The sequence below is a fragment of the Botryllus schlosseri genome, chromosome 9 (assembly GCF_051294905.1).
Source record: "Botryllus schlosseri isolate E-star chromosome 9, Bs_hap1, whole genome shotgun sequence".
Lineage (NCBI taxonomy): Eukaryota > Metazoa > Chordata > Ascidiacea > Stolidobranchia > Styelidae > Botryllus > Botryllus schlosseri.
In genome coordinates, this window is record NC_137244.1 from 19,443,807 (window position 1) to 19,471,464 (window position 27,658).

The window sequence follows — 27,658 nt, forward strand, 5'->3', positions numbered from 1 at the left end:
CGATTTTGATATTTGAGAATTCACTCAGCAAAAGCCATAAACCGTCCATGATATCAAGCTTCCATTGAGATTCCTAGCATTCTGATCGATCTCCCTCTTTCATAACATTTTGTGATATCACGATAAGGGGGTGTACTAAAAATTTTCATAATCACTGTTTTAGCGTCTTAATAGAAGAGAACGAGGACAGTTTGTTTCGAATCATGACGAAAAATCGATATTTTTTAACCAACCGTCCCTTTCTCATTACCAATGTTCCCTCTAAGCTGCGCACGTGCGCAAATGCGCAGTGCTTTCACGGTCTCTGCGCACAGAAAATCGAAGTTGCGCACAAAAAATCCGAAGTGATGATCTTTTTTTTAGTCGTTACGCACTGTTTTCCAAGGGTCTGCGCAGTGAGTTGGTGAGCGTGCGCAGACTCGTCAAAAATTAGAGGGAACATTGCTCATTACCTAACATCAACACATTCACTGAGCACCATTTATTGCCAATCTAATTTAGAAATAAATTAAAATGCGCTGGAGAATATAGCTAACAAATTTCACTCGGCCCATCAACATTTTTCTACTTCTGATTTGATCCGTGGAGAAAAATAATTGCCCACCCCTGATCGAGATGAATCAAAAGCTCTGCACCTTTCACATAGCTTAATTTGCAGCTTTTGGCAATCCATGCGAACGAATTACGATCGTTTTCACAACTGCTAACTTACTTGAGTAGATTTAAAGTCTGTCAATTCTAATTCAAGTAGTTTTAGGTTGCTTATGAAAAAAGTACTTATACTCGTACTTGAGTAGATTTTTGCGTCGCTACTTCTACTTTTACTTGAGTAGCTTTCTTGACTATTTTGACCACCTCCGAAAACCCCCAGTTTTCCAGATTGGGACACGCCATGAGCTGCTAGATTACGATATGATAGGTATTAAGTGCTAGATTGCGAAACGGTGTATAGTTACAAACGCTATGATCGGCCATATTTACTGTGATGAAATATTTCATCACAGTAGTGTAGTAAGTAAATAGATCACAAAATATTACGAAATAGAAGTAGCGGGAAATTAGATCTACTTGAGTAAGAACCAAGGTAGCGGAAAGCTACTTGGGTACTTCAAAAAAGTAGAAGTACTTCGATACTGACCACCGCTGAGTAGGATCATTGTCATGGTTCTGGCAAAACTGTCAAAGTATGGAAAAAGTACGGAAGTATGGAAAAACAATTCCATACCATACTTGGGAAATTGCACATTTCCACATTCCATACCGAATTTTCGTTCCATACCATATTTCCATACCATGCCATACCATGCCCTGGTTGACTATATAAAAAAGGTCGTAATTTTGATCGAAATACACAATGCGGTGAAATGGTCCGATAGAAGGATGTCAAAATGACCAGAGGCACCATCGATAAAGTAATAGGCCTACTAGTACCAGTGTTAACTGCCCGGCCGATAGTTTATTTGGATGTCTTTCTTCTCGTCGACTCCTCGCCATATGCATTATCAACCTTGTTTGCACCCTCCATCAGTACTTCCCTGTTATATTTGTAAAGTCTCTGTATCAACTGCGACAAAACACGATGAGCTGAGATAAACCTTCGACTTTGAAACGTTCTGGGCATAGGGAACGGATATCTAGATACCCCATATCTTTGGTGGCTAGTGTAGAGTCGAAACTCAAATCCACTGACTGAGGTGCCGTAGTCGGTGGACTGCACCAACTCCTGGCTCGTTCCCGGGTCTTTTCATAAATAAAGAAAATAGTGGATGCATTGTCTGTATTCAGTACGATGGAAAGAGGAGTGTTATATTTTTGTCTTCGTGCCTGGACGACGCGCGCAGATACCTCAAGGTTTTCGAGTCAGCAGCTCGGCGCTTGATCAAGAAGAGAATATTTTTCTGAGTACCCTGTTCGAACAAAAGTTACCTACCGGTCATTTATATCATTCATAATGTATGTATAAAGGCGGTTGTTTGGAAAGCTGGAAAATCCGGTTGTGTCTTAACCGAAGCCGAGTTTCACTGGCATTTGAGTGAATTTCTCACCTTTTCATGGAAAGTTGATACAGTAGTTTCGCACTCGGGAGCGGGTGACGTGTATTTCGAGCTGGTGGCAATTTTGTAGACGTTTATCTGGCTATAAACGAGAATTCTGTCTGTGTATTTGAACCTAACGTGACATAAAGCCGGTATTAGCTGAAAGTAAAAATTCCTGTTGGACCGATTACCCCTATCATCATAATAATCCGTAACCGCCAGGGCTAGTACACTAGTGCCAACTGCCAACATCGAAATGGCTGTATTTGTAAGAGATGGGCGAAGTACTACTACATCTTGAAAGATAGCATTTTCGTGTCATCGCTAATATCTCGCAATAGCATTTGAAACTTTCTTGAACGAATTGATCATATGATTGCAGATACCGTACTTTTAAACTTGAAGCAAAAAAACAATATATATCTTAGTGTTCCAGTTTCCGCCTTTATCATCCGTATATAGTCTGCCACAAAGACTGCTGTAACATTGTGACGGGTGACCTGACATGAATTCACGTGGAAGACCTAAATTAGACCTCATATGAATTCCGATACCAACTTGAATCGTCATCAGATCAGATTAATTTAGCCCTATGTTTTAGTTTTCACTACACTGTTCCCAATTATCCCTGTAGTTTGCTCGATTTTCCGTATGATTAACTGATCCTACAACTGTTAGTAATTAATCGATCTGATTCGGGCGTGGATATTGTTGTTGAAATATATTGTTCTATTTACATACAGTTCACAATTGAAATTACTGCCGATGGAGGATGCTGATACCTAGATCATTACTGAAAGCTTCTCGAAAATGATATAGCCCGTCTAGGCGAGATTCATTTCGCTGTCGACACTGAAACGGAGCTATGTTGAAACTGTTTGGCAGACGAAACTGCAGGGCGGTTTTGTTAACGTCGCTGGTATGGGTGATGATCGATATGGTGCTCATTTTCAACTACACAGATTGTTCTTCAAACTGTTCTGAACAAAAAGTAAAGAAGGAGGATGGAGGTGGGGCTGCGGGGTTCATCGCTAAGCAAGTGCAAGCCATCGGTAATGCATTGCCAATTTTGAGCAACCCTAAAGGCCCGGGTGAAATGGGAAAAGCGGTGCATGTCCCTAAAGATAGGGAGCAAGAGAAAAAAGACAAGTTCAAAATCAATCAATTCAACCTGGTCGCGTCGGAGATGATATCAGTGAACAGGTCACTTCCCGATGTAAGAATGGCCTCTTGCAAGAGCAAGTCATATCCGACGAAACTTCCGAAAACGTCGGTAGTTATCGTTTTCCACAATGAGGCTTGGTCCACGCTACTGCGAACGGTACATAGCATAATAAATAGGTCGCCGAGACATTTGCTGGAAGAGATTATACTCGTAGATGACGAGAGTGAGAGAGATTTTCTTGGTAAACCCCTTGAGGACTACATGGGGAAGCTACCAGTGCCTGTGCACGACCAAAGGGGATCACAGCCTCGGAAATCCAGCCTCGGAAAATGACGGGGGATCCGAGCCTCGAATCGGTGAATGCACGCGTACACACTCACGCGCAGGCTAGATGCCAGTTTACCGCGTCATTATTAGATACTCGATTTTGATAACGAATTACTACTCCGCTAATTGAGACCCAATCACGAAACTCATAACAGTGTTAGCCAACATCATTAAGGTGTAGCATACCAAATTTCGTCAACCATTTTAGGATGAAACGCCTTCAAAACTAACGCCGTCCAACATCGACTTTTCCGTTACATCTGTTTGCGGTAGCGTAGCACGCACCTATACGTAATCAACTTTAATATCGAAATTTGCCATTCCCCCAACTCGAAATTTGGTACGCAGTTGTAGGACATTATGACAATGCAACATACCAAATTTCGTAACATATTTTATGATGGAACACCTTTAAAACTAACGCAGTTCCATACCGACTTTTGCGTTAATCTATTTTACGGGAGCGTAGCACGCACATATACACAGTCAACTTTAATATCGTTACGGGACTGTAGCACGCACCTATACATAGTCAACTTTAAAATCGAAATTTGCCATTCCCCCAACTCGAAATTTGGTACGAAGTTGTAGGACATTATAACAATGCAACATACCAAATTTCGTAACATATTTTATGATGGAACACCTTTAAAACTAACGCAGTTCCATACCGACTTTTGCGTTAATCTATTTTACGGGAGCGTGGCACGCACATATACACAGTCAACTTTAATATCGTTACGGGACTGTAGCACGCACCTATACATAGTCAACTTTAAAATCGAAATTTGCCATTCCCCCAACTCGAAATTTGGTACGCAGTTGTAGGACATTATAACAATGCAACATACCAAATTTCGTAACATATTTTATGATGGAACACCTTTAAAACTAACGCAGTTCCATACCGACTTTTGCGTTAATCTATTTTACGGGAGCGTAGCACGCACATATACACAGTCAACTTTAATATCGTTACGGGACTGTAGCACGCACCTATACATAGTCAACTTTAAAATCGAAATTTGCCATTCCCCCAACTCGAAATTTGGTACGAAGTTGTAGGACATTATAACAATGCAACATACCAAATTTCGTAACATATTTTATGATGGAACACCTTTAAAACTAACGCAGTTTCATACCGACTTTTGCGTTAATCTATTTTACGGGAGCGTGGCACGCACATATACACAGTCAACTTTAATATCGAAATTTGCCATTCCCCCAACTCGAAATTTGGTACGAAGTTGTAGGACATTATAACAATGCAACATACCAAATTTCGTAACATATTTTATGATGGAACACCTTTAAAACTAACGCAGTTCCATACCGACTTTTGCGTTAATCTATTTTACGGGAGCGTGGCACGCACATATACACAGTCAACTTTAATATCGTTACGGGACTGTAGCACGCACCTATACATAGTCAACTTTAAAATCGAAATTTGCCATTCCCCCAACTCGAAATTTGGTACGCAGTTGTAGGACATTATAACAATGCAACATACCAAATTTCGTAACATATTTTATGATGGAACACCTTTAAAACTAACGCAGTTCCATACCGACTTTTGCGTTAATCTATTTTACGGGAGCGTAGCACGCACATATACACAGTCAACTTTAATATCGTTACGGGACTGTAGCACGCACCTATACATAGTCAACTTTAAAATCGAAATTTGCCATTCCCCCAACTCGAAATTTGGTACGAAGTTGTAGGACATTATAACAATGCAACAAACCAAATTTCGTAACATATTTTATGATGGAACACCTTTAAAACTAACGCAGTTCCATACCGACTTTTGCGTTAATCTATTTTACGGGAGCGTGGCACGCACATATACACAGTCAACTTTAATATCGAAATTTGCCATTCCCCCAACTCGAAATTTGGTACGAAGTTGTAGGACATTATAACAATGCAACATACCAAATTTCGTAACATATTTTATGATGGAACACCTTTAAAACTAACGCAGTTCCATACCGACTTTTGCGTTAATCTATTTTACGGGAGCGTAGCACGCACATATACACAGTCAACTTTAATATCGTTACGGGACTGTAGCACGCACCTATACATAGTCAACTTTAAAATCGAAATTTGCCATTCCCCCAACTCGAAATTTGGTACGAAGTTGTAGGACATTATAACAATGCAACAAACCAAATTTCGTAACATATTTTATGATGGAACACCTTTAAAACTAACGCAGTTCCATACCGACTTTTGCGTTAATCTATTTTACGGGAGCGTGGCACGCACATATACACAGTCAACTTTAATATCGTTACGGGACTGTAGCACGCACCTATACATAGTCAACTTTAAAATCGAAATTTGCCATTCCCCCAACTCGAAATTTGGTACGAAGTTGTAGAACATTATGACAATGCAACATACCAAATTTCGTAACATATTTTATGATGGAACACCTTTAAAACTAACGCAGTTCCATACCGACTTTTGCGTTAATCTATTTTACGGGAGCGTAGCACGCACATATACACAGTCAACTTTAATATCGTTACGGGACTGTAGCACGCACCTATACATAGTCAACTTTAAAATCGAAATTTGCCATTCCCCCAACTCGAAATTTGGTACGAAGTTGTAGGACATTATGACAATGCAACAAACCAAATTTCGTAACATATTTTATGATGGAACACCTTTAAAACTAACGCAGTTCCATACCGACTTTTGCGTTAATCTATTTTACGGGAGCGTAGCACGCACATATACACAGTCAACTTTAATATCGTTACAGGACTGTAGCACGCACCTATACATAGTCAACTTTAAAATCGAAATTTGCCATTCCCCCAACTCGAAATTTGGTACGAAGTTGTAGGACATTATAACAATGCAACAAACCAAATTTCGTAACATATTTTATGATGGAACACCTTTAAAACTAACGCAGTTCCATACCGACTTTTGCGTTAATCTATTTTACGGGAGCGTGGCACGCACATATACACAGTCAACTTTAATATCGAAATTTGCCATTCCCCCAACTCGAAATTTGGTACGAAGTTGTAGGACATTATAACAATGCAACATACCAAATTTCGTAACATATTTTATGATGGAACACCTTTAAAACTAACGCAGTTCCATACCGACTTTTGCGTTAATCTATTTTACGGGAGCGTAGCACGCACATATACACAGTCAACTTTAATATCGTTACGGGACTGTAGCACGCACCTATACATAGTCAACTTTAAAATCGAAATTTGCCATTCCCCCAACTCGAAATTTGGTACGAAGTTGTAGGACATTATAACAATGCAACAAACCAAATTTCGTAACATATTTTATGATGGAACACCTTTAAAACTAACGCAGTTCCATACCGACTTTTGCGTTAATCTATTTTACGGGAGCGTGGCACGCACATATACACAGTCAACTTTAATATCGTTACGGGACTGTAGCACGCACCTATACATAGTCAACTTTAAAATCGAAATTTGCCATTCCCCCAACTCGAAATTTGGTACGAAGTTGTAGGACATTATGACAATGCAACATACCAAATTTCGTAACATATTTTATGATGGAACACCTTTAAAACTAACGCAGTTCCATACCGACTTTTGCGTTAATCTATTTTACGGGAGCGTAGCACGCACATATACACAGTCAACTTTAATATCGTTACGGGACTGTAGCACGCACCTATACATAGTCAACTTTAAAATCGAAATTTGCCATTCCCCCAACTCGAAATTTGGTACGAAGTTGTAGGACATTATAACAATGCAACAAACCAAATTTCGTAACATATTTTATGATGGAACACCTTTAAAACTAACGCAGTTCCATACCGACTTTTGCGTTAATCTATTTTACGGGAGCGTGGCACGCACATATACACAGTCAACTTTAATATCGTTACGGGACTGTAGCACGCACCTATACATAGTCAACTTTAAAATCGAAATTTGCCATTCCCCCAACTCGAAATTTGGTACGAAGTTGTAGGACATTATAACAATGCAACATACCAAATTTCGTAACATATTTTATGATGGAACACCTTTAAAACTAACGCAGTTCCATACCGACTTTTGCGTTAATCTATTTTACGGGAGCGTAGCACGCACATATACACAGTCAACTTTAATATCGTTACGGGACTGTAGCACGCACCTATACATAGTCAACTTTAAAATCGAAATTTGCCATTCCCCCAACTCGAAATTTGGTACGAAGTTGTAGGACATTATAACAATGCAACATACCAAATTTCGTAACATATTTTATGATGGAACACCTTTAAAACTAACGCAGTTCCATACCGACTTTTGCGTTAATCTATTTTACGGGAGCGTAGCACGCACATATACACAGTCAACTTTAATATCGAAATTTGCCATTCCCCCAACTCGAAATTTGGTACGCAGTTGTAGGACATTATGACAATGCAACATACCAAATTTCGTAACATATTTTATGATGGAACACCTTTAAAACATTTCACAATTAGATTAGAATTAGAATTGGAGCATAACAACATTTAAAAAATTAGATTGGAATCAGATTACTTGGCATTTTGCTCGATTTTAGCGAAATTAGACAACTATAATTATCTAGTTGTCCAAATCTGATACATACTCAGCTTTCTTAAGGGGCCACTTAACATAATTAGCGGTAAACAAAACAATGGCGTAACCGAATGAAGACGTCTCGTAATTATACGGGTGCCATTATATGAACGAAGAGATGTTGCAAAATATCTCAGTGATTTAAAACAAACATCGACATTGCGTGAAATCAGTTTTGCGGAAGCTTTGCGCGATTCCTCGAATGGCGTCATATTCCATCAAAACAACGGACACCCCGCTGGCATGTGCACTCGTGCCTGTATATAATGGGCCCCTTTACCATTCCGACTCACGTGCTCTTCAATTTTGTAATATGTACATTTGAAGGAGGCAGTTAACGTCGTATGTCCGTCGTATCAGTCAGGTCAAGCTGTCTGATGGAAAAATGTTGTCTGGAGGCAGATTTGGTAGTGTCGTGACGATTGATAGGAATAAATTTGAACAAGCTGCTGAAGAATTTTTCAAATTAAATGAACTCAACTTCTCACGAGATCCCCCGACTGAAATATGGTTATTTCTTGTCAGTAAACTTTTTCCGTCGGTTCTTTCCAAATCGAAAGAGAAAATACGAAATGCCAAGAGAAAATGTAGAGACTTGTGGAAAAGTACATACGATGACATGGATTCCAATATAGCAACGACAAAATCTACAACGCACGAGAATGATAATACTCCAGACGCTGAACAGGAATTTGCGGGTCTTGCGACGCCTCCCGACATCGATTCCAATATCCGAATGAAAAACTCTGATGGAATGCATGTAGATGCTTGTAAATCAAGCCTGGGACAGACTATGCACGAGATTGACACTGCCCCAGACGCTGGACAGGAATTTGAGCGTCTTGCGACGCCTCCCGACATCGATTCCAATATCCGAATGGAAAGCTCTGATGGACTACATGTAGATGCTTGTAAATCAAGCCTGGAAGAAACAATACACGAGAATGATACTACTCCAAACACTGGACAGGTATTTGAGTTTCTTACGACTGTTCACACCTGGCGGCCCCCTACTCCTCTACCCGAAAGCTCTTCGTTTCATATGGATTTTGGTACATGGGAGAGATTCAAAAGAAGCGCTCGAGGCAATACCATCACATATTCAGGATGGACTGATGTCATTGCAAAGTACCTCAGTGCAAGTAATCCATGGTGTTCCTTTGCCTTCAAGCGTCATCGCTTCAACACCGTATCTAAAAAAATAAGGTTCTGCTGCTATGGTTACTGCACGATAAATGCTTGTGATAACACTGTCAGGGTTACAACAATGGACGGTATACTTTACAATGTACAATATCACGGAGAAATTAAACATCGAGGAAGGAAAGGAAGAAAAATGAAAAATGAAAACAGGAAACAAATGATCGATGAAATTGAATACATCACGCCAAGAGTCTTGTATTTGAAAAAACTGAAAGCTGTCGACACGGAAAAATATAATTCGGGAAACAGAGATGGTATTCCATCGAAAGATGTTTTCAAGAAATTAAGACATGAAGCTCTTAAAATCGATCGGAAAGATGAAAACATCTGGACGTCGCTGACATTGTTGAAATGCGAGCAACAGGACATGGAAACGGAAAAAAAGAAACGAATTAAAGGAACCTTACAAAAAATAATTACTAGTCCACCAGGCATCATTTTGTATTCTGAGGAGTCTGTGCGTATATACCATGACATAATTAAATGGGATATACTGTATCTAGACGCTACAGGTGGTATACAAAGCCCCCTTCCTGATAAAGCTCCATTTTACATTTATGAGGCAGTGGTTCGTCATCCCCAAGCGGGCAAAGCCCCGTTTGCAGTTTCCTCCTATGTATCGAATAAGCATACTGTTGCTTGTATCACAGACTTTCTTCAGCAATTAACAATGGCGGAATCGAGTCTATTCCGCGATGCTTCAATCAAACCCCGCTTGATCATATGCGATGGAAGCATGGCCTTGATCATTTCAATCATAACTGTGTTCATGGGCGAGTCTCTTGCTGAGTATGCTTCACGTACATACCATGTTGCAACGGGAGCTGCCACCCCAGCAATGCTGAAAAAGCCTTTTTTGAGACTATGCTATAGTCACATCGTCAACAATTTCAGACGGATGTGTGCCAAGTTTACAACCAAGCAACAATTCTCAAAATTACCAATGCGACCAAGGGAATTCATGAGCATCTTCTGTTGCATGGCCCAAATGGGTTCACTAGATGAGTTGAAAGTGTATATCTACCATGTTGTTCGTCTTTTCAACATCAAATCATCGGCCCTGGCTGAGGAGACTTGGGAATGGTTGAAGAACAAGGTGGATATATCTTACCTATCTCTTCCTGAAACCGTTCCTAGTGACATTCCTGATGACGTGTCAGATGATGTGTTTGAGGAGCAGCTGGAAGTCAAAAATCCATTTACAGTTCTATTCAATCAATGTATGAGCAATGCATTGGTGTCAATAGTTGACGATACGGACATTGTGACGAATGCTTTTTATTGTCCGGAACTGGTGAATGGATTTCTCAAGAAGCAATTTTCCAAAATTTCGTTATGGACCAGTTTGATGACCGGAGACCTTGGTCGATTTGGCGATAACGCAGTCTATGCTGCATTTTCATCGCAATACAAGGAACTTGCGAATTCGAAATTTCAAAATATCACCACCAACAACAGAACGCAAGGGATAATGGAGAAAAATCAACAGGAATTGAAAAGAGCCCGCTTGGAAAACCGTCGCTACAAACGTCTTGACGAGATTGCTACCAAATATCACTCTCTCAATGAAGCACTGTTGAGAGAATTCAAAGAGAGTTTGATGTATCCAAAACGAAGATACAAAAAAGAACTGACCGAAAAATGGCAAAAAAGGAACAGACATTCGTTGCCAAGCAAGAAGATTGGGAAATACTCTCAGAAACCCAAGAAGCCACTCAAGGGTCCGTGCAGAACAAATAATTTCAGCAGGAAAACTTGTACGAACGAAATTCAAATCACGGGATATGTTGCCCCACCGGGTCTGACAGCAAGATTCGGGATCTTGAATAAAACGCCTATAATAACAAGTATGTTGCAAGAAGACTTCAAACTTTTGGCAGGCAAGGGGAATTGGCTCTGCACAGTTCACATCGACTCCTCCATGCAAATCTTGAAACAGATATGTATCCAGACATTGATGGTCTCCAGAGTTCCAGTGCTTACAGTACAACGGAGTGTGCTGTTTACACACCAAAGGAAAAATTCATTCAAATCATCAACGTGCATCAGAATCACTGGGTCACAGTTTCAAACATATTTTCACTTCCAAATATTGGCGAAACAGTCGATGTTTTCGACAGTGCTCCAGCCACTTATGACGAACTTGATATTTTTCAAATAACAAAATTGCTTCGGCCAAGTAAAGACAAAGTCGAGATCAATTTCCCACATGTTCAGATGCAGACGGCTGGCTTAGGAAACTGTGGACCAATTGCAATAGCTTTCGCAGAAGCCCTATGCCGCGGAAAAAATCCCACAACTTGCTTTGTCAGTGAAACTGATATACGCGAATTAATTGCAGCGGGATTCAGGGATAAAACTCTGATCAATTTGTCATCAGAAATGACCGGAAGAGTCAAAGAGCCTCGCGAAAAACTGTCGGTCAACTTATACTGCAAGTGCAGACTCTCGAACTACGGTTCCTACATTCAGTGTTCAGATTGCAACAACTGGTATCATCCATCATGCACAAAAAACAAGATACCAGAAGATGTTCAAGCATCGGTTTGGAAATGCGAGGACTGTACAGACCAAGGACACTGATGACATTTTGTTTCTATAAGTGTGATTCAATATTTTTCTCTTTGGTAATATTTTCATTAAACATTGATTACACAGTGTGTGTTATCGAAGTATTTACACTTGTAAAGGTACACGCTATAGCCTCTACGACCTGGCCTAACCAATTATAACAGATGTACGAAGATAGCTGCCTTTTTCAGATGCACAGAACCTAGATGATACTTCAGCGTCAGACCAATAGCGAAATTAGGATTGTCTTACATAGCTATGTATCGATATTAAAGTTGACTTTGTAAATGTGCGTGCCACGCTCCCGTAAAATAGATTAACGCAAAAGTCGGTATGGAACTGCGTTAGTTTTAAAGGTGTTCCATCATAAAATATGTTACGAAATTTGGTATGTTGCATTGTCATAATGTCCTACAACTGCGTACCAAATTTCGAGTTGGGGGAATGGCAAATTTCGATTTTAAAGTTGACTATGTATAGGTGCGTGCTACAGTCCCGTAACGATATTAAAGTTGACTGTGTATATGTGCGTGCCACGCTCCCGTAAAATAGATTAACGCAAAAGTCGGTATGGAACTGCGTTAGTTTTAAAGGTGTTCCATCATAAAATATGTTACGAAATTTGGTATGTTGCATTGTTATAATGTCCTACAACTTCGTACCAAATTTCGAGTTGGGGGAATGGCAAATTTCGATATTAAAGTTGACTGTGTATATGTGCGTGCCACGCTCCCGTAAAATAGATTAACGCAAAAGTCGGTATGGAACTGCGTTAGTTTTAAAGGTGTTCCATCATAAAATATGTTACGAAATTTGGTATGTTGCATTGTCATAATGTCCTACAACTGCGTACCAAATTTCGAGTTGGGGGAATGGCAAATTTCGATTTTAAAGTTGACTATGTATAGGTGCGTGCTACAGTCCCGTAACGATATTAAAGTTGACTGTGTATCTGTGCGTGCCACGCTCCCGTAAAATAGATTAACGCAAAAGTCGGTATGGAACTGCGTTAGTTTTAAAGGCGTTCCATCATAAAATATGTTACGAAATTTGGTATGTTGCATTGTTATAATGTCCTACAACTTCGTACCAAATTTCGAGTTGGGGGAATGGCAAATTTCGATATTAAAGTTGACTGTGTATATGTGCGTGCTACGCTCCCGTAAAATAGATTAACGCAAAAGTCGGTATGGAACTGCGTTAGTTTTAAAGGTGTTCCATCATAAAATATGTTACGAAATTTGGTATGTTGCATTGTCATAATGTCCTACAACTGCGTACCAAATTTCGAGTTGGGGGAATGGCAAATTTCGATTTTAAAGTTGACTATGTATAGGTGCGTGCTACAGTCCCGTAACGATATTAAAGTTGACTGTGTATATGTGCGTGCCACGCTCCCGTAAAATAGATTAACGCAAAAGTCGGTATGGAACTGCGTTAGTTTTAAAGGTGTTCCATCATAAAATATGTTACGAAATTTGGTATGTTGCATTGTCATAATGTCCTACAACTGCGTACCAAATTTCGAGTTGGGGGAATGGCAAATTTCGATTTTAAAGTTGACTATGTATAGGTGCGTGCTACAGTCCCGTAACGATATTAAAGTTGACTGTGTATATGTGCGTGCCACGCTCCCGTAAAATAGATTAACGCAAAAGTCGGTATGGAACTGCGTTAGTTTTAAAGGTGTTCCATCATAAAATATGTTACGAAATTTGGTATGTTGCATTGTCATAATGTCCTACAACTGCGTACCAAATTTCGAGTTGGGGGAATGGCAAATTTCGATTTTAAAGTTGACTATGTATAGGTGCGTGCTACAGTCCCGTAACGATATTAAAGTTGACTGTGTATATGTGCGTGCCACGCTCCCGTAAAATAGATTAACGCAAAAGTCGGTATGGAACTGCGTTAGTTTTAAAGGTGTTCCATCATAAAATATGTTACGAAATTTGGTATGTTGCATTGTTATAATGTCCTACAACTTCGTACCAAATTTCGAGTTGGGGGAATGGCAAATTTCGATTTTAAAGTTGACTATGTATAGGTGCGTGCTACAATCCCGTAACGATATTAAAGTTGACTGTGTATATGTGCGTGCTACGCTCCCGTAAAATAGATTAACGCAAAAGTCGGTATGGAACTGCGTTAGTTTTAAAGGTGTTCCATCATAAAATATGTTACGAAATTTGGTATGTTGCATTGTTATAATGTCCTACAACTTCGTACCAAATTTCGAGTTGGGGGAATGGCAAATTTCGATATTAAAGTTGATTACGTATAGGTGCGTGCTACGCTACCGCAAACAGATGTAACGGAAAAGTCGATGTTGGACGGCGTTAGTTTTGAAGGCGTTTCATCCTAAAATGGTTGACGAAATTTGGTATGCTACACCTTAATGATGTTGGCTAACACTGTTATGAGTTTCGTGATTGGGTCTCAATTAGCGGAGTAGTAATTCGTTATCAAAATCGAGTATCTAATAATGACGCGGTAAACTGGCATCTAGCCTGCGCGTGAGTGTGTACGCGTGCATTCACCGATTCGAGGCTCGGATCCCCCGTCATTTTCCGAGGCTGGATTTCCGAGGCTGTGATCCCCTTTGGTCTGTGCACGTGCATCGGATGGGAAAGAGGTCCGGTTTAATACGTGCAAGACTGAGGGGTGCGTCAGCCTCTAAGGGACAAGTTATTACGTTTCTTGATGCTCACTGTGAATGCACTGAAGGCTGGCTCGAACCGTTGCTTGCAGAAATAGCAAAAGACCCTTCCACTGTTGTCTGTCCGATTATAGATGTTATCAGCGATGAAACCTTTGAATTTTTGGTAGGGTCCGACATGACATATGGCGGATTTAATTGGAAGCTGAATTTTCGATGGTACCCAGTTCCGCAACGGGAAATGGACAGACGCAACGGGGATAGGTCTGTACCTGTACGCACCCCGACTATGGCAGGTGGCCTGTTTTCTATCGACAGAGATTATTTTGAAAAAATCGGAACTTACGATTCGGGGATGGATATATGGGGTGGCGAAAACTTGGAGATGTCGTTCAGGATATGGCAGTGTGGTGGGACTCTACTCATTGTAACATGCTCCCATGTTGGGCATGTGTTCCGTAAGGCGACACCTTATACGTTTCCAGGCGGCACTGGGCAAATTATCAACAAAAATAATCGACGGTTAGCAGAAGTGTGGATGGATGACTATAAAAATTTCTTTTACATAGTATCACCGGGTGTGTTGAAGCAAAACTACGGCGATGTGTCCGAGAGACTGAATTTGCGCAACAAACTACAGTGTAAATCCTTCCGTTGGTACCTTGAAAATATATATCCGGACTCGCAGATACCGTCCTCGTATAAAAATCTGGGAGAAATCAAAAACGAACAATCGCCCGTGTGCTTGGATACAATGGGCAGGAAAGAAAACGAAAAGTGCGGCCTATTCAGCTGTCACGGGCTTGGAGGTAATCAAGTGTGGGCTTACACGCATAACAAAGAAATACGAGCCGACGATTTGTGCTTGGATGTGTCTAAAAAGAGCGGGCCGGTCATGATGGTGAAGTGTCATCATTTGAAAGGAAATCAACAATGGGAATATGACGACGCGAGCAGGATTATGCGTCATACTAATACCGGACAATGTTTATCACGGTCGCCGTCAGAATCTCAAGTGCCCGCTATGCGGGACTGTGATAAAAACGATTCATCAATGAAATGGACTCTCAGTAATGTTAGCCTTCCAGTATAATTGCTAATATTAGCTGAATATACTTCTGCCTGCTATAGTTGAGGCAACAATAACTGATAAATAGCAATCACCGCCTCTTCAAAAGTGCTACAGGCATATCAGACTATACCTAAGGGTATATAAAAATTCCTGTGTGGCATTCTCATCAAGGCTCAGTTCCATAATGTGGATTGGATGGTTATTGAAAAACCCATCAGCGCTCGCAACACGATTTTGAAATGCTCAAAAATACAGCCGTTTTAACGCGTCATCGCCCCCTTTGTCCATTTTCGCCCCCTGGGGGGCGATATCGCTCACGTTGGGAACCACTGCTCTAACCAGTGGTTCCCGAAATAAGTCTCGACCAAAACGTATATTAATAATTAACGTAAATTTTGCTGCAATTACTGCAGTTGACCGTTACAAAATTTTATTCATGCAGTCCACGCTGCTTCAAGTATAAATTCATAGGAACCTTTCGCAAGATAACACCGTGAAGTCCAAGGATTTGATGGTTGTGAGCTTGAAAATTTCCTACAAGGAGTCTGACTTGAGAATATAGCCCGAAAGAGTCGTTTAGGGACATCGACCACACTGAATCACTGATTTTTGCAATAAATAATGTTTCGTAGAACAGTATACCCTACAACTGATTGTCTGTATCTCGTCTATTTCTTATATACCCGAAAATAACATAACATACTCATTTTTTGCAATGTGTGACTTTCATAAATCCAAGATTGTGGTCGCAGTCTAAAAAATTTGGGAACCCCTGCTCAATACGGAGTAACCAAATGTTACAAGAAATTGACCGTGCTTGAACGGTATTATTATCAACTGAATATGTGTATTATTTATACCTATTTGCAAATGTAATATACTTGGCATAAGTGATGGCAGTTCTAGTAAAGCCTAATTATTATGCATCCTCTAATGGCGATGATTGATTGGTTCCTTCCTCTATGCGTCGCATTCTGGTCTTGTGTGCTTCTTTTCCCAGTAGTTCATTTAGTTACAAAACAATTCAATGAAAGTTTGAGCGGTTTGGCAGCGTGACCAAGCTCACAATATATATTGCCGCACTCGGGAAATGGTACAACCAATTGTTCGGATATTCTGAAGTCAAGTAGAACTACATGTAGTACCATGTTGTCTGAGTTTGGATGAATTTTTGCTCAAAGCTAAATGGGAATATAGTAGGCCACGCTAGTGTATTCAGAATGAGGCTTGCTGCATAAATCTGCACATTGTGAAATATGCACGATTTTCAATCTCCAGTAAGCACATGTGGTATGATTGATACGCCTGTAATAATTATTTATATCCACTACAATTTCAATAAGCAGTGATTAGTTTTACCGATAACATGAAATCATGCATACATATATTTATATATACACAGTAGTTTTTGCTGCATTGTGTTTTCATATTGCAAGATAGTTTGACATACTAATTAGCGAGCATGATTTTTCAAATGCTGGGCCTTAGATTAGTTCCGATTCATTATGGATCATATAATCAATTTCATACTTGTGATTGTAAACAAACAACCATGTCATGACTGGTATTTAGTTTCATTCAATTACCGTTCGTATTTAACAAGTCGTATCTTACAATTGTCTGTAAAATTGAATTTTCCTACTCTCTTTGAGGCTATCGATAACATTTAAAATCCTGTATTAACTCCTCTTCCTGGTCTTATTTTTCCTGTGCTGTGTGAATGGTGGTTGTTCTTTTGTGGTATGAATAAATACATTGAACTGACCAGTCATTTGTTTTGTCCACGCAAACCTGAATAACACAGGTCAGAAGATCGAACATTGAAATTCAAACATGTCATTATTCACAGAAAGGAACATGAGCCGGAATTGTCAATACACAATTGAGATAAATTCTACAAACACTGCAGTGAATGACCGGGGAGCTTTCAGACCAGCAAGAAAAATTATTTACAGCATATCAAGGACCGAGAATGCAGTTCATGATATTACATTGTCAGTAGCAAGAACTTCAAATGAGGAAAATTGTATCGCCTGACAGCATAACCTGATTGTCGTCCGTCATTTGCGAAAGACAGGAATCAACATCATTCTGAGAGAAATCCTCGCTGTCCTTGTTGACCCACTCCAAAATATCGTTGGCGGCAAGATTTTGCGTGTGCTCAGCCTCGAATTTAGCGAGAAGCAGTTTCTTGAATCGATCGAGTTTCTCTTTGCCAACAGAGCTGCTCTGGGTGTCGGTAACCCCCGTGTCCATAGCAGCACTCTGATCGGCGTCCGTGCTTCTAGCCGTCACATTTGGTGTATCGGCCTCCGTCGTATCAAAATTATATGGGTCGTCCGGGTCTCCACCACCTTTTTTCCTTCGCTTTTGTCCAGATTCGCCATCAGGCTGCGAAGCGTTTTCATCGTCACTTTCACCATCACTACTCCTATGCCTACGTTTTTTCTCTTTCTCCATGACCTTGTGAAAGTACGCAAACTGCACAAGTTCGATAGCGGCCTGCGCATCTCTCAAAGTTACATCTTTTGAAAGCCGCGCTTTGGCGTGAGCGGTCGAAAGCCGAATTAACGTCTCGAGCGTACGCGCAGTTACGGGAGTGGTTCGGGCAATGTTTGTGTTTTCTTGATCTTGAAAGCGAAGCTTTGCGTATTCCTCTGATATACAATCAGCAGCCTCCTTTGTCAGTGTTGGCTTCAAAAATTTAGCGACGTGGATGTATTTCTTCATAAACGGAATGCTGACGAGCTTAGACCTCTTTCCAGTGCCTACACTCTTATGCAAGAGTTTATTGTGCCGTTCGTAAACTTGCGTATGCTGATCTTTGTTTTGTTCTTGATCTGGGTCTTCCGTAGATAGGATATCAGCACCAATACTTATCGGCATGGGATCTCCGTCCTGCTCGTTGGGAGCACGGTATTGATGCATGCGTAAGACGTGGTCGGAAATCCTTTGATCATTTTCAGGATCCATGTGATCCAAAACAATGAAAAGCAAATCAAATCTCGACAGTAACGAGTCCTGCATGCCGATATTATCCATCGGGGTTTTGTATTGATCGTATCTTCCATACACCGGGTTGGCAGCTGCAAGGACACTGCATCGTGCATTTAGTTTAGCGTGGATACCAGCTTTTGCTACGGTCACTCTTCCTTGTTCCATAACCTCATGAATAGCAGTACGATCAATATCGCTCATTTTATCAAACTCATCAATGCATACGATTCCACGATCGGCCAACACCATAGCACCCGCTTCAAGTCTTCTTTCTCCAGTTTCCTCATCTGACGTCACAGCGGCCGTTAAACCAACACCAGTTGTTCCACGACCCGTAGTTGCAATAGCGCGGGGTGCAGTATGCAATATATATCTTAACATTTGCGACTTGGCAGTACTGGGGTCTCCGATGAGTAGAATATTAATGTCACCACGGAGCCTCGTGCCGTTTTGTAGAATTTTTTCGGAGCCACCAAGTAACATACAGAGAATAGCCTTTTTAATGTACTCGTTTCCGTGAATAGACGGCGCTAAGGAGTTGGACAAAACCTCAAACGGATCGTGATTCTTTTGCTGAGCGAATTTACGCACCTTTTGGACGTCTTCAGCGGAAAACATCGGAGCAACCTCTTTGCTGAGCGGTTTCACATGGTTAGCGATAAGTATGGTTCGAAACACGCCGGTTGTGTGACCTTGTCTTTTACCAGGCAGGCAACGAAATATCCCTAAAACTTGGACACGGTCTCCAGGCTTGCAAAGATCGACTAAATCGTTGTCCACTACAATATCGATCGACCTTGGCAACTGTCCGGCTGGAGCTTTTTCCGGCATTTCTTGTATCGTTAGCGTTTGGTGATCTTTATAAACGGACAACCCAAACTCAGTTTCTAAAGGATTATTCTCTTCATCTTTTGTTGGATATGCGGAGCTTGTGATCAAAGGACTTGTCGATGTGAGATCGGCATATCGCTTCTCAAGCGTCTTTTTGGTGGCAGGGCAATAATGAACGCTTCGAACTACTTTTGGCCTAACCAATGAGCATTTAGTTACGATACCTTCCAGACACACCATGTTTCCTAGAAAGGAAGACGTCAGCGTCCTTGGAGTGACGTGCTTCGCTCCGAAACTCCCTTCAAATCCGACGAACAGTTCTTCGTGCTTTCTGGAATATTCCGTATCAAACGATGCCACGTAATTTTTCAACGCTTGCTGAAATGCTCCATGTTCCTCGAAGCCTTTTTCGAGCAATTTTGATGCGCGTGTGGCGTTCCTCCGCCTCAAATCGTTTATGTTGACAATTATACGAGTTTGTTCTTTTTCTATCATTTCCTTCACTAAAGCGGAATAAACTCCTTGATCGGTCACCTCATCATCTAAGAAGTCCAAATATTGGCGTTCAGCTTCACGAACCTCCTCGTCAACGTCCAAATTCATCATCTTGACTCTTGATATTATCAAATCGACGGCCAAACCAAAACGAAATGATGCCTCAGTAGCAAAATATGCTACACTATAGAAGTCACGTGATTACTTTCGCGGGCTTGCATTTCTGACTGATTGTTGTTTCCATTGAGAGAGAGTATAGATAACTAACCTACGTAGGTTAGTTATCTATAGAGAGAGAGTCTTTATTTTCATCGAACCAAAATACATAACAAACGGCAGTGATGGTGGTACAGAAAATATGCGTGCACAGTATTCGGTATTAGATAGGAATGATCGATAAGACCGTGAAGGTCATCTAGTCTGATCCCACCAGCATCAAACAGGTACACTTGACTCTGGCTGTAAAAAAATGTTTAGGAAAGGAAAATAGAAAAAAAATTAAACAATGGTAGCAAATGATCAATGAAGCAATGTCTGGGCGAGGTAGGGCAACAGTGTTAGTGTAACGACAAGAGGTGATCAAGTAGGGCTTTTTTGAATCTATTATAAGGCAATTCACGGATATGTGGTAACGCGGAAGAACAATGGGCGACACGTCATCGTACGAGTAACTCATCTTTGGTTTTCGAGGGCCTCATGAAAAGCTGCCTCACTGATCGTCACCAAATGCCAACAGGTTTTCCTTACCACTCGCAATGCAAGGCGCAGTTCTTCTTTTCACTATATATGTTAATGATTTGATTCCGCATGGTTTACAGACGACACTTAACTGATCACTCGCGGACCAACTACTGAAAGTTTGAAATACCCCAATCGCGTGAACAACTTTCTCAGTTACTCGTCGTAAAGTATAAACCACGATGACATATTTATAACGCTAAACAACCTGTTTCCAGCAATAAAACTGTCAAATACCGGAGGCCCAGCAAGAGATAGTAACCACGTGGTTACGATAAGCGCCCACCAAGCAGACGGGTGCGATTCCCGTCGGAGGTTTATCTGGGCTCCTCTTCCGTTGCCGTTCTTACGGCGACAAAAAAGCCCAGAAAAATACCCCACGAAGAAAGTATATTCACAAGGAATGGAAATAACTAGTATATAAGGGCCGCGGCTTCAAAAAAAGATCAACATCGAAAAGATCAACATCGGGCACTCTAGGCCGAGGTGGATGTTAAAGTAAAGGATCGCTACTGATGCGTGTCGTTCGACATCCTATCTGTTCACGATATTGCATTGTGTCTTATCGCATTGTACATTGTGTGTGACGTGTTCAGATGAAAAATATAACCCAACGATGATATATAAAAGAGTCACCAGAGAAAAAATACCCATTATGGGCCGGATGTTCTACAAACTTTACACCAGTCCTGCTTCTGATGATTCTCTTTCATTCAATTCTCTCTCAAGTAACAGTTAAAGCACTATCAGCATCGCAAGTCCTACAAGTCGTTTCGACACCTTCCTATATTTTCGCTTTGTTGCAATCTTGCGGTGTATGATTTGATAAATTATTGTTAATAAACTGAACGTAGGGCTTACGTGTTAATTGCTAAGGTGACCAACAAATCGATTTCTCAAAAAATTGGGTGTGAAGAACATGAGGAAACGACGAAACTGAAAATTGGCAAGCTCGTATCATCTCAATTACGGTGCCCATCCTGCTGAAGTCAACGACTTTCCCACTTCGCAATCTAAGACCCGCGAGTACAACGCAGATGCGTTCATCGTCGAATTACCACAGAATGGTAACTGAAGGGGCCCGTCGTCGGGCCAGTATGGCCGTCCACTGTCCAGTCAACTTTCTGCTTGAATATCAGCGTGCATTTGAAGTTGATGCCAGTAAGCTGAAATCGAATAAACGCACGAAACGCGAAAAGTTTATCATCAGATTGAATTGGTCAATATGATCGGGAATTGCAATGCATGCATATCAATTGCTATCAATTTTTTATCCTCTCTCTGTTCACGTAATCAGATTTACCGGTAATAGTGTTGGAGAAGGTAGGACCGCTAATCAAAAATCTTCGGGCGAACCCGTTCGTATAATGACTTCGTTACATGATGCTATTTCGTGGCCCCTATCTTAGGGTTACCATACGCCCTCTTTTAAGAGGATTCATTATCCTCTTTTTTACTTTTTTAAATTGTCCTTGGAGGACGCCCTTTTGTCCTCATTTTTGATATTTTATCCTCTTTTTAGAGAATTTTGGTCCTGTATATAGCAAAATCCGACTGAGATCCGTAAATCAGCACCGAAGTGACGCTCTGGCGGGTATTTCGGGAGCTGAGCGGGAAAGTTGACCTTTCTTTAGTCAACCACCCGACAATGTAAGAGGAAAAACTGTATTTTGGGCACCGAGCGAGAGAGATGACCTTTTTTTAGTCAACCACCCAACAATGTAAGGGGAAAACTGTATTTTGGGCACCGAGCGAGAGAGATGACCTTTTTTTAGTCAACCGCGACCACAGAGTGAGTTACCATTTTTTGAAAATACTCCTCCGGTTTTGCAAGTCTGAAAAAGTGTCCTCTTTTTAGATTTCCAAAATATGGTAACACTACCCTATCTGGTATGTTAAAAGATATTGAAATCACCCGATAACTTCAGTACTAAACTAAAAGACAAGCATGATTTCAAATTGGTATTTTCTTTACTATAGCTAATAATATTTCCCTGCGGGACGGCAGTTGTCTTGTGTAGTTTAGATCGCCAGGACAGGAACATTTAGGCGCCAGCCATTTAGGCGCCTATGAACAATTAAACATAAATATCCCACCAAACGCTCGACTTTCAGACCACTGCCGGTGGAATATCCTGCCGGACGTCCGGGATAATCATGTGGCTCTGTCCTGAGACTTAGCAGAGTTCATTCGAAATGGCCTACTGTGGACGTCACATGACTCCCTAGTCCAGTGGTTCCCAAACGGTGGGGAATTCCCCACTGGTGGGGAATTCAATGGGAGACATTCACAAACCACTTGGGGCGCCAACACCACGCCCTATCGTCCGTAGTAAACAAACAAAACATATAGCAATATTCACTAGAAACCAGGTCAGCCACTGCTTGTCGGATTCGGGTAACAGAATTAATGTCTCGTATGTACGGAGTTTGAACATATTTACGACTGATGATTGAGTTCAGTGCAATTTATGAATTGTCAGGTTACTTCGTGTACCGGTATTTCATTCCAGAGAGTGACGTTTGAATATTAGCTGAGTGACATATATATTTCATTTTAATAGACTGTATTATCATCTATCTACATTGCCGCGACAGAAATAATCTCTTGTATGTATGGCATATAAACATATTTACGCCTGATGCATCTTAGAGCTAGTTGAGTTCAGTGCAATTTATGAATTACCAGGTTACTTCACGTACCGGTATTTCATTTCAAGAAAGTGACGTTTGAATATTAGCTGAGGCTGAGTGACATATATTTCATTTTATAGACTGTATTATCATCGATCTACGTTATAACATGCCACGATATTGCTGTGTACCTGGTTGCAAGAGTCGGAGAGGTGGCCATTTATTTCCTACGTCACCAGTGCAGCTGAGGAAATGGACAGTAGCAGTTAAGAGATCTGACCCAAAAACGAAACAACTTTGGACGCCTGATTTGAGTAAAGAGATTGTTTGCTATGGTCATTTTCTTACGAGCGATTATGAGCCGAAAATGAAACTTAAAAGACTGAAAAAGGAGGCAGTGCCAAGTGTCTTTGAACATGATAAAAAAGCACCACTAAAAACTGCCAGGAAGACGAACAATTCAAACCCATTTAAACCAGAGCCTACTGAAATAAATTATTCCGGAACACATAGCGACCAGGAATTGACAACAGACTCGGAACATGTGGGAATTCAGTGCCAACTGGGTGCTTCGATGCCAACTTTCAGTTTACAAAATATCAAGGATGACCAGAAAGCAGTGCAGTACTTCACTGGATTTGATGACATCGAACAGTTTCTGTTTTTTAAGGACATTGTAATGTACGATTTGCATCAATTGGAGTACACCTGTACATTGCTTTCAAATGAAGAACAAGTTTTTATGACACTGATCAAGTTACGACAAGCTCTTGATCATCAACTGCTTGGCTACATGTTTCATGTCTCAGAAGCTACAGTTTCCCGCATCATTAATGCTTGGATCAAGCATATGTACAGTCTATTGTCAAAGTTACCAATTTGGCCTTCAAAACAAGTGATATTGGATACCATGCCAGATGATTTTAAAAAACTCTATCCATCAACGAGAGTAATTATTGACTCTACAGAAATCCCAATTGAGAAGCCATCTGACATCCATGCACAGTCCATTACATTCTCAACTTACAAGAATAGGAATACCATGAAAGTATTAATAGGTATTACACCCAAGGGTGCTGTTTCCTTTATAAGTGACTGCTATGGTGGATCCGTTAGTGACCGCAGCATTATTGAGCAATCTGATTTGCTGGCCGACGCCAGAACAATGTTTGAAAAAGGCGACAGTATCATGGCTGATAAAGGATTCCTAGTGCAAGATTTGTTTGCACCCTTCGATGTAAAAATCAACACCCCTACTTTGATGAAAGGCATGACTCGGCTCTCTCAGGAACAGCGGCTAGATGATTGCGTGATCTCCTCAAAACGTGTGCACGTTGAAAGGGTTATTGGTTATGCAAAGACATTCAAAATAATTTATAATGTATTGCCTTACAATCTCCTGCATTTGGGAAATGAAATAGTCTTTATCTGCTTCATGATAGTAAATTTTAGGAAAGGCATTGTTTGATATAACAGCGTTTGATGCTTTTATTACTTTGTGTTTGATTAAGTAGATTTGGTCAGTGTTGATGATTGTTTACTCTCAGTAATGCATGGATGTTCTTATTTCCACTTTAATATTAGATCCCGCCATAATAAACCTAAATATCACTCTTTTGAATATGATGACTGTACTGAGCGCGTATTACTACCTAGACGCAAGTTGGATTTTAATTTACTAAACGAGATACAAGAAAACTCCCAATATATAGGTAATTAAAATGTAGCCTACATAATCATCAGAAAGTATCATGGAATTTGGAAATAACAATAATAAACACAACGGCAGAAACAGCTTTAGCTCGGAAAAATATTTTATCAATTCCACATTGCATTCAGCAGTTTTTCATCTTGCGGTGATGCAATCTTGACCACCAAAAAAGGACGCCAATACATTTCGTAGAAATTTTGCAGCTTGGGAATCATAAATTTGGTAACAAATTCTGGGTCAAACTCTATATACTCAATGTGGACATCACGAAATGTATATATTACAAAATAACATAGTTTTTTCTCAGCGCAAGCCATTTGGCCTTGTACTTGGGCATACCATTTATGATTTTTCTTCAAATGATAGCCATCTGCAGCAGTCACCAAATATGGAAAATTCTTTCCGGGTGTTATTAGCTCATTTCTTGCCGTGTAGGGGCACTTGACCTCCAACACACTATCAGGGAGAACCAGACCATCAGGTGTTGCTGCAATATATGGAAATTCTGGATGTAGTATGAGTCCAGACCTCGAGGTTTTTCGACCGGACAAATGGGAGAAGGCATCTATCGCGGCTGTTTCATACGAACTCCCATGTATAATGGCATCTGATCTTAAATCACTATTGTTGTACATCGATTCGCACAATTTCCACATGTCACGTCGATCAGTAGTGGATAGGATTTCTCCAAATCTTGATGCTGTTAAGCGCCACTTTCTTTCAAAATACCACCGAGGGGATTGACGTTGCTTGATTGTCGCCTCAAATATTTCTGCAGCTTTCTCTGGTGGGCACTTAAAATTTATCAACATAATTGGGATTAAGCATTGACGTGAGAAATATCATACTTACAGCAAGAGCTTGATCAATCCAGTACTCCCCGAATGGCCTTTCTAAATAATGGTGATCAATCATTGCAGCATGCATGTCTGCTCTCTCAAATATATATTTGAAAGATATCGCTGTTCCTGAGGTCTTGCAATGATTGATTGTCTTGCTACGTACAAAGTCGGTGAATTTGCTATCGGAAGAGTTTTCATTTTCATTTGGCGAAATTGAGTTCCCAAAAATGTCACTGATTTTGTAAGTTTTACCTAAATGAAAACATATGAAAGTTATCAACCTTCATGTATATAAACTATAAAGTAATACCTGAACTTCTTTGAGAAGGATGATGGAACGTTTGCAATGTTTCTGTGCATGCCTTTGAAATTTGAACAGTCTTCGACTGCTTATAGTCCAGCAACATCAGAGCAAGACATGATAAATGCTTGCAAGTTGCATTTGGACCGCTTCCTCCTGGGCATTCACATTCACTGAACAGGAGTTCCCCACTGTTCTTACAACATATCTTGCTCCAATAACTGACATGCCTCTTCATCGATGCTTTAACAATGGCAGTGAAATAGTGTGAAGTCTCAATCAATAAAGCTGAGCAGGCCTTCACGCACATCCCTTCTAACATCACTTTTCCTTTTTCCAACGATTTTACTGTCTTCGATCCTTCCTTTCTCCCAAATTTAATAAAATACGCCTCAATAGAGCATCCTGAGAGTGGTGGAATTAATTCAAAATTCACTGGTTCATAACCAAATTTGGGCCACTCTAGTAACTCTGTACTCCTGACATACGACGTTCTACCAAAATCATCATTCCTGTCATAAGCGAGCAGCCTGCAATGCAAAAAGTAACATTGATCCAGAGTGTCATTACCAGTTGGAAAATCCATAGCTTCTCAACTTACGTAGCAGCCTCTAGAGGCAAGCTCACATGCTATAGCTTAGTTCGGTCTTAATCTGCACTTTTTCAAATATAGTTGCGTATTGCACCATGTAACTAAATGAACTTAGATTGTACCATTCTCACGGCGTCATATCTGATCAAAACTGGCTCTATATACAACCACATGTATAAATAAATGACTTTCATAACTACCTTTCTATAAGTTCCGCTTTCCTGCCACATGTCCGAGCATTCCTACAGCCCAGCTCTTTTTTGAGATCGTGCACCGTCCATGAAGAATAATCCGTCGACATTTTCTATTGCAATAGCCACAAGCTAGCTAGGATATCAAAATACAACAAATGAAGACGACGTTTATAAACAGTGGATCACTAGGACGAGGTTCTGGCGCCCCCAAGTGTATGAATGTCTCCCATTATAGAGTATGACTGGAGTGACGACTCGATTGTTCTCCCATTGTTAGCCGGCAGAATGGTCACGGTCAGATGGATCCACCCAAAACAGGATAGCTCAGTGCTTGTTTCAATGGCGTTCAAGGCGATTCTTCGTGTATTTCTTGTAGTTGCGTCGGAATTAGTTAGACAGTTCAACATTTAGGTAGCGGTGGCGAGTCGCTATGACTAGTGAATAATACTGTGTAGCCTCTGTTATATTTTTCGCCAGATTTAGATCATATTTCGTCACGGATAGAAAACGGTATCATGACTGATTCAGCTGCATCACTTTGGGATGACTGGGAGGGACTGACTGAAATGGCAATTGAAGAATGTTTCGAAGGACTCGATAACTGGAATGGTGTGATTTGTGAGGAATGCGATGCATCCTTTCCGACTGTGAAAGCTCTG

General features: G+C 40.6%; 4 protein-coding genes and 1 long non-coding RNA gene across 5 annotated transcripts in view; 2 read left to right on the forward strand and 3 right to left on the reverse strand.

Annotated features, from left to right (window-relative positions):
• Positions 1–20,943, reverse strand: part of LOC145446092 (uncharacterized) — a 32,330-nt gene extending 11,387 nt beyond the window's left edge. The window contains exon 1 of the long non-coding RNA XR_013917207.1: positions 20,260–20,943. This is a non-coding gene — a long non-coding RNA (uncharacterized LOC145446092). The remainder of the gene's footprint in view (positions 1–20,259) is intronic.
• On the forward strand, positions 2,779–17,435 carry LOC145445812 (polypeptide N-acetylgalactosaminyltransferase 1-like). The gene is made up of 2 exons (XM_080323949.1): positions 2,779–3,481; positions 14,541–17,435. Exons 1-2 carry the CDS (start codon positions 2,902–2,904, stop codon positions 15,683–15,685), a joined length of 1,725 nt encoding a protein of 574 aa, XP_080180075.1. The 5' UTR covers positions 2,779–2,901; the 3' UTR covers positions 15,686–17,435.
• Positions 8,454–11,945, forward strand: LOC145446619 (uncharacterized). Its single transcript, XM_080324965.1, has 2 exons — positions 8,454–11,305; positions 11,704–11,945. The coding sequence occupies exons 1-2, from the start codon at positions 8,545–8,547 to the stop codon at positions 11,943–11,945; spliced, it is 3,003 nt and encodes a 1,000-aa protein (XP_080181091.1). The 5' UTR covers positions 8,454–8,544.
• LOC145445810 (zygotic DNA replication licensing factor mcm3-like) lies at positions 17,485–20,188 on the reverse strand. The gene has a single exon (XM_080323948.1). It carries the CDS (start codon positions 20,096–20,098, stop codon positions 17,675–17,677), a length of 2,424 nt encoding a protein of 807 aa, XP_080180074.1. The 5' UTR covers positions 20,099–20,188; the 3' UTR covers positions 17,485–17,674.
• Positions 20,944–24,959: 4,016 nt separating the features above from the next.
• On the reverse strand, positions 24,960–27,616 carry LOC145446469 (uncharacterized). Its single transcript, XM_080324764.1, has 3 exons — positions 26,223–27,616; positions 25,923–26,164; positions 24,960–25,864 (listed from the first exon to the last, which is right to left on the reverse strand). The coding sequence occupies exons 1-3, from the start codon at positions 26,797–26,799 to the stop codon at positions 25,178–25,180; spliced, it is 1,506 nt and encodes a 501-aa protein (XP_080180890.1). The 5' UTR covers positions 26,800–27,616; the 3' UTR covers positions 24,960–25,177.
• Between the last annotated feature and the right edge of the window lie 42 nt (positions 27,617–27,658).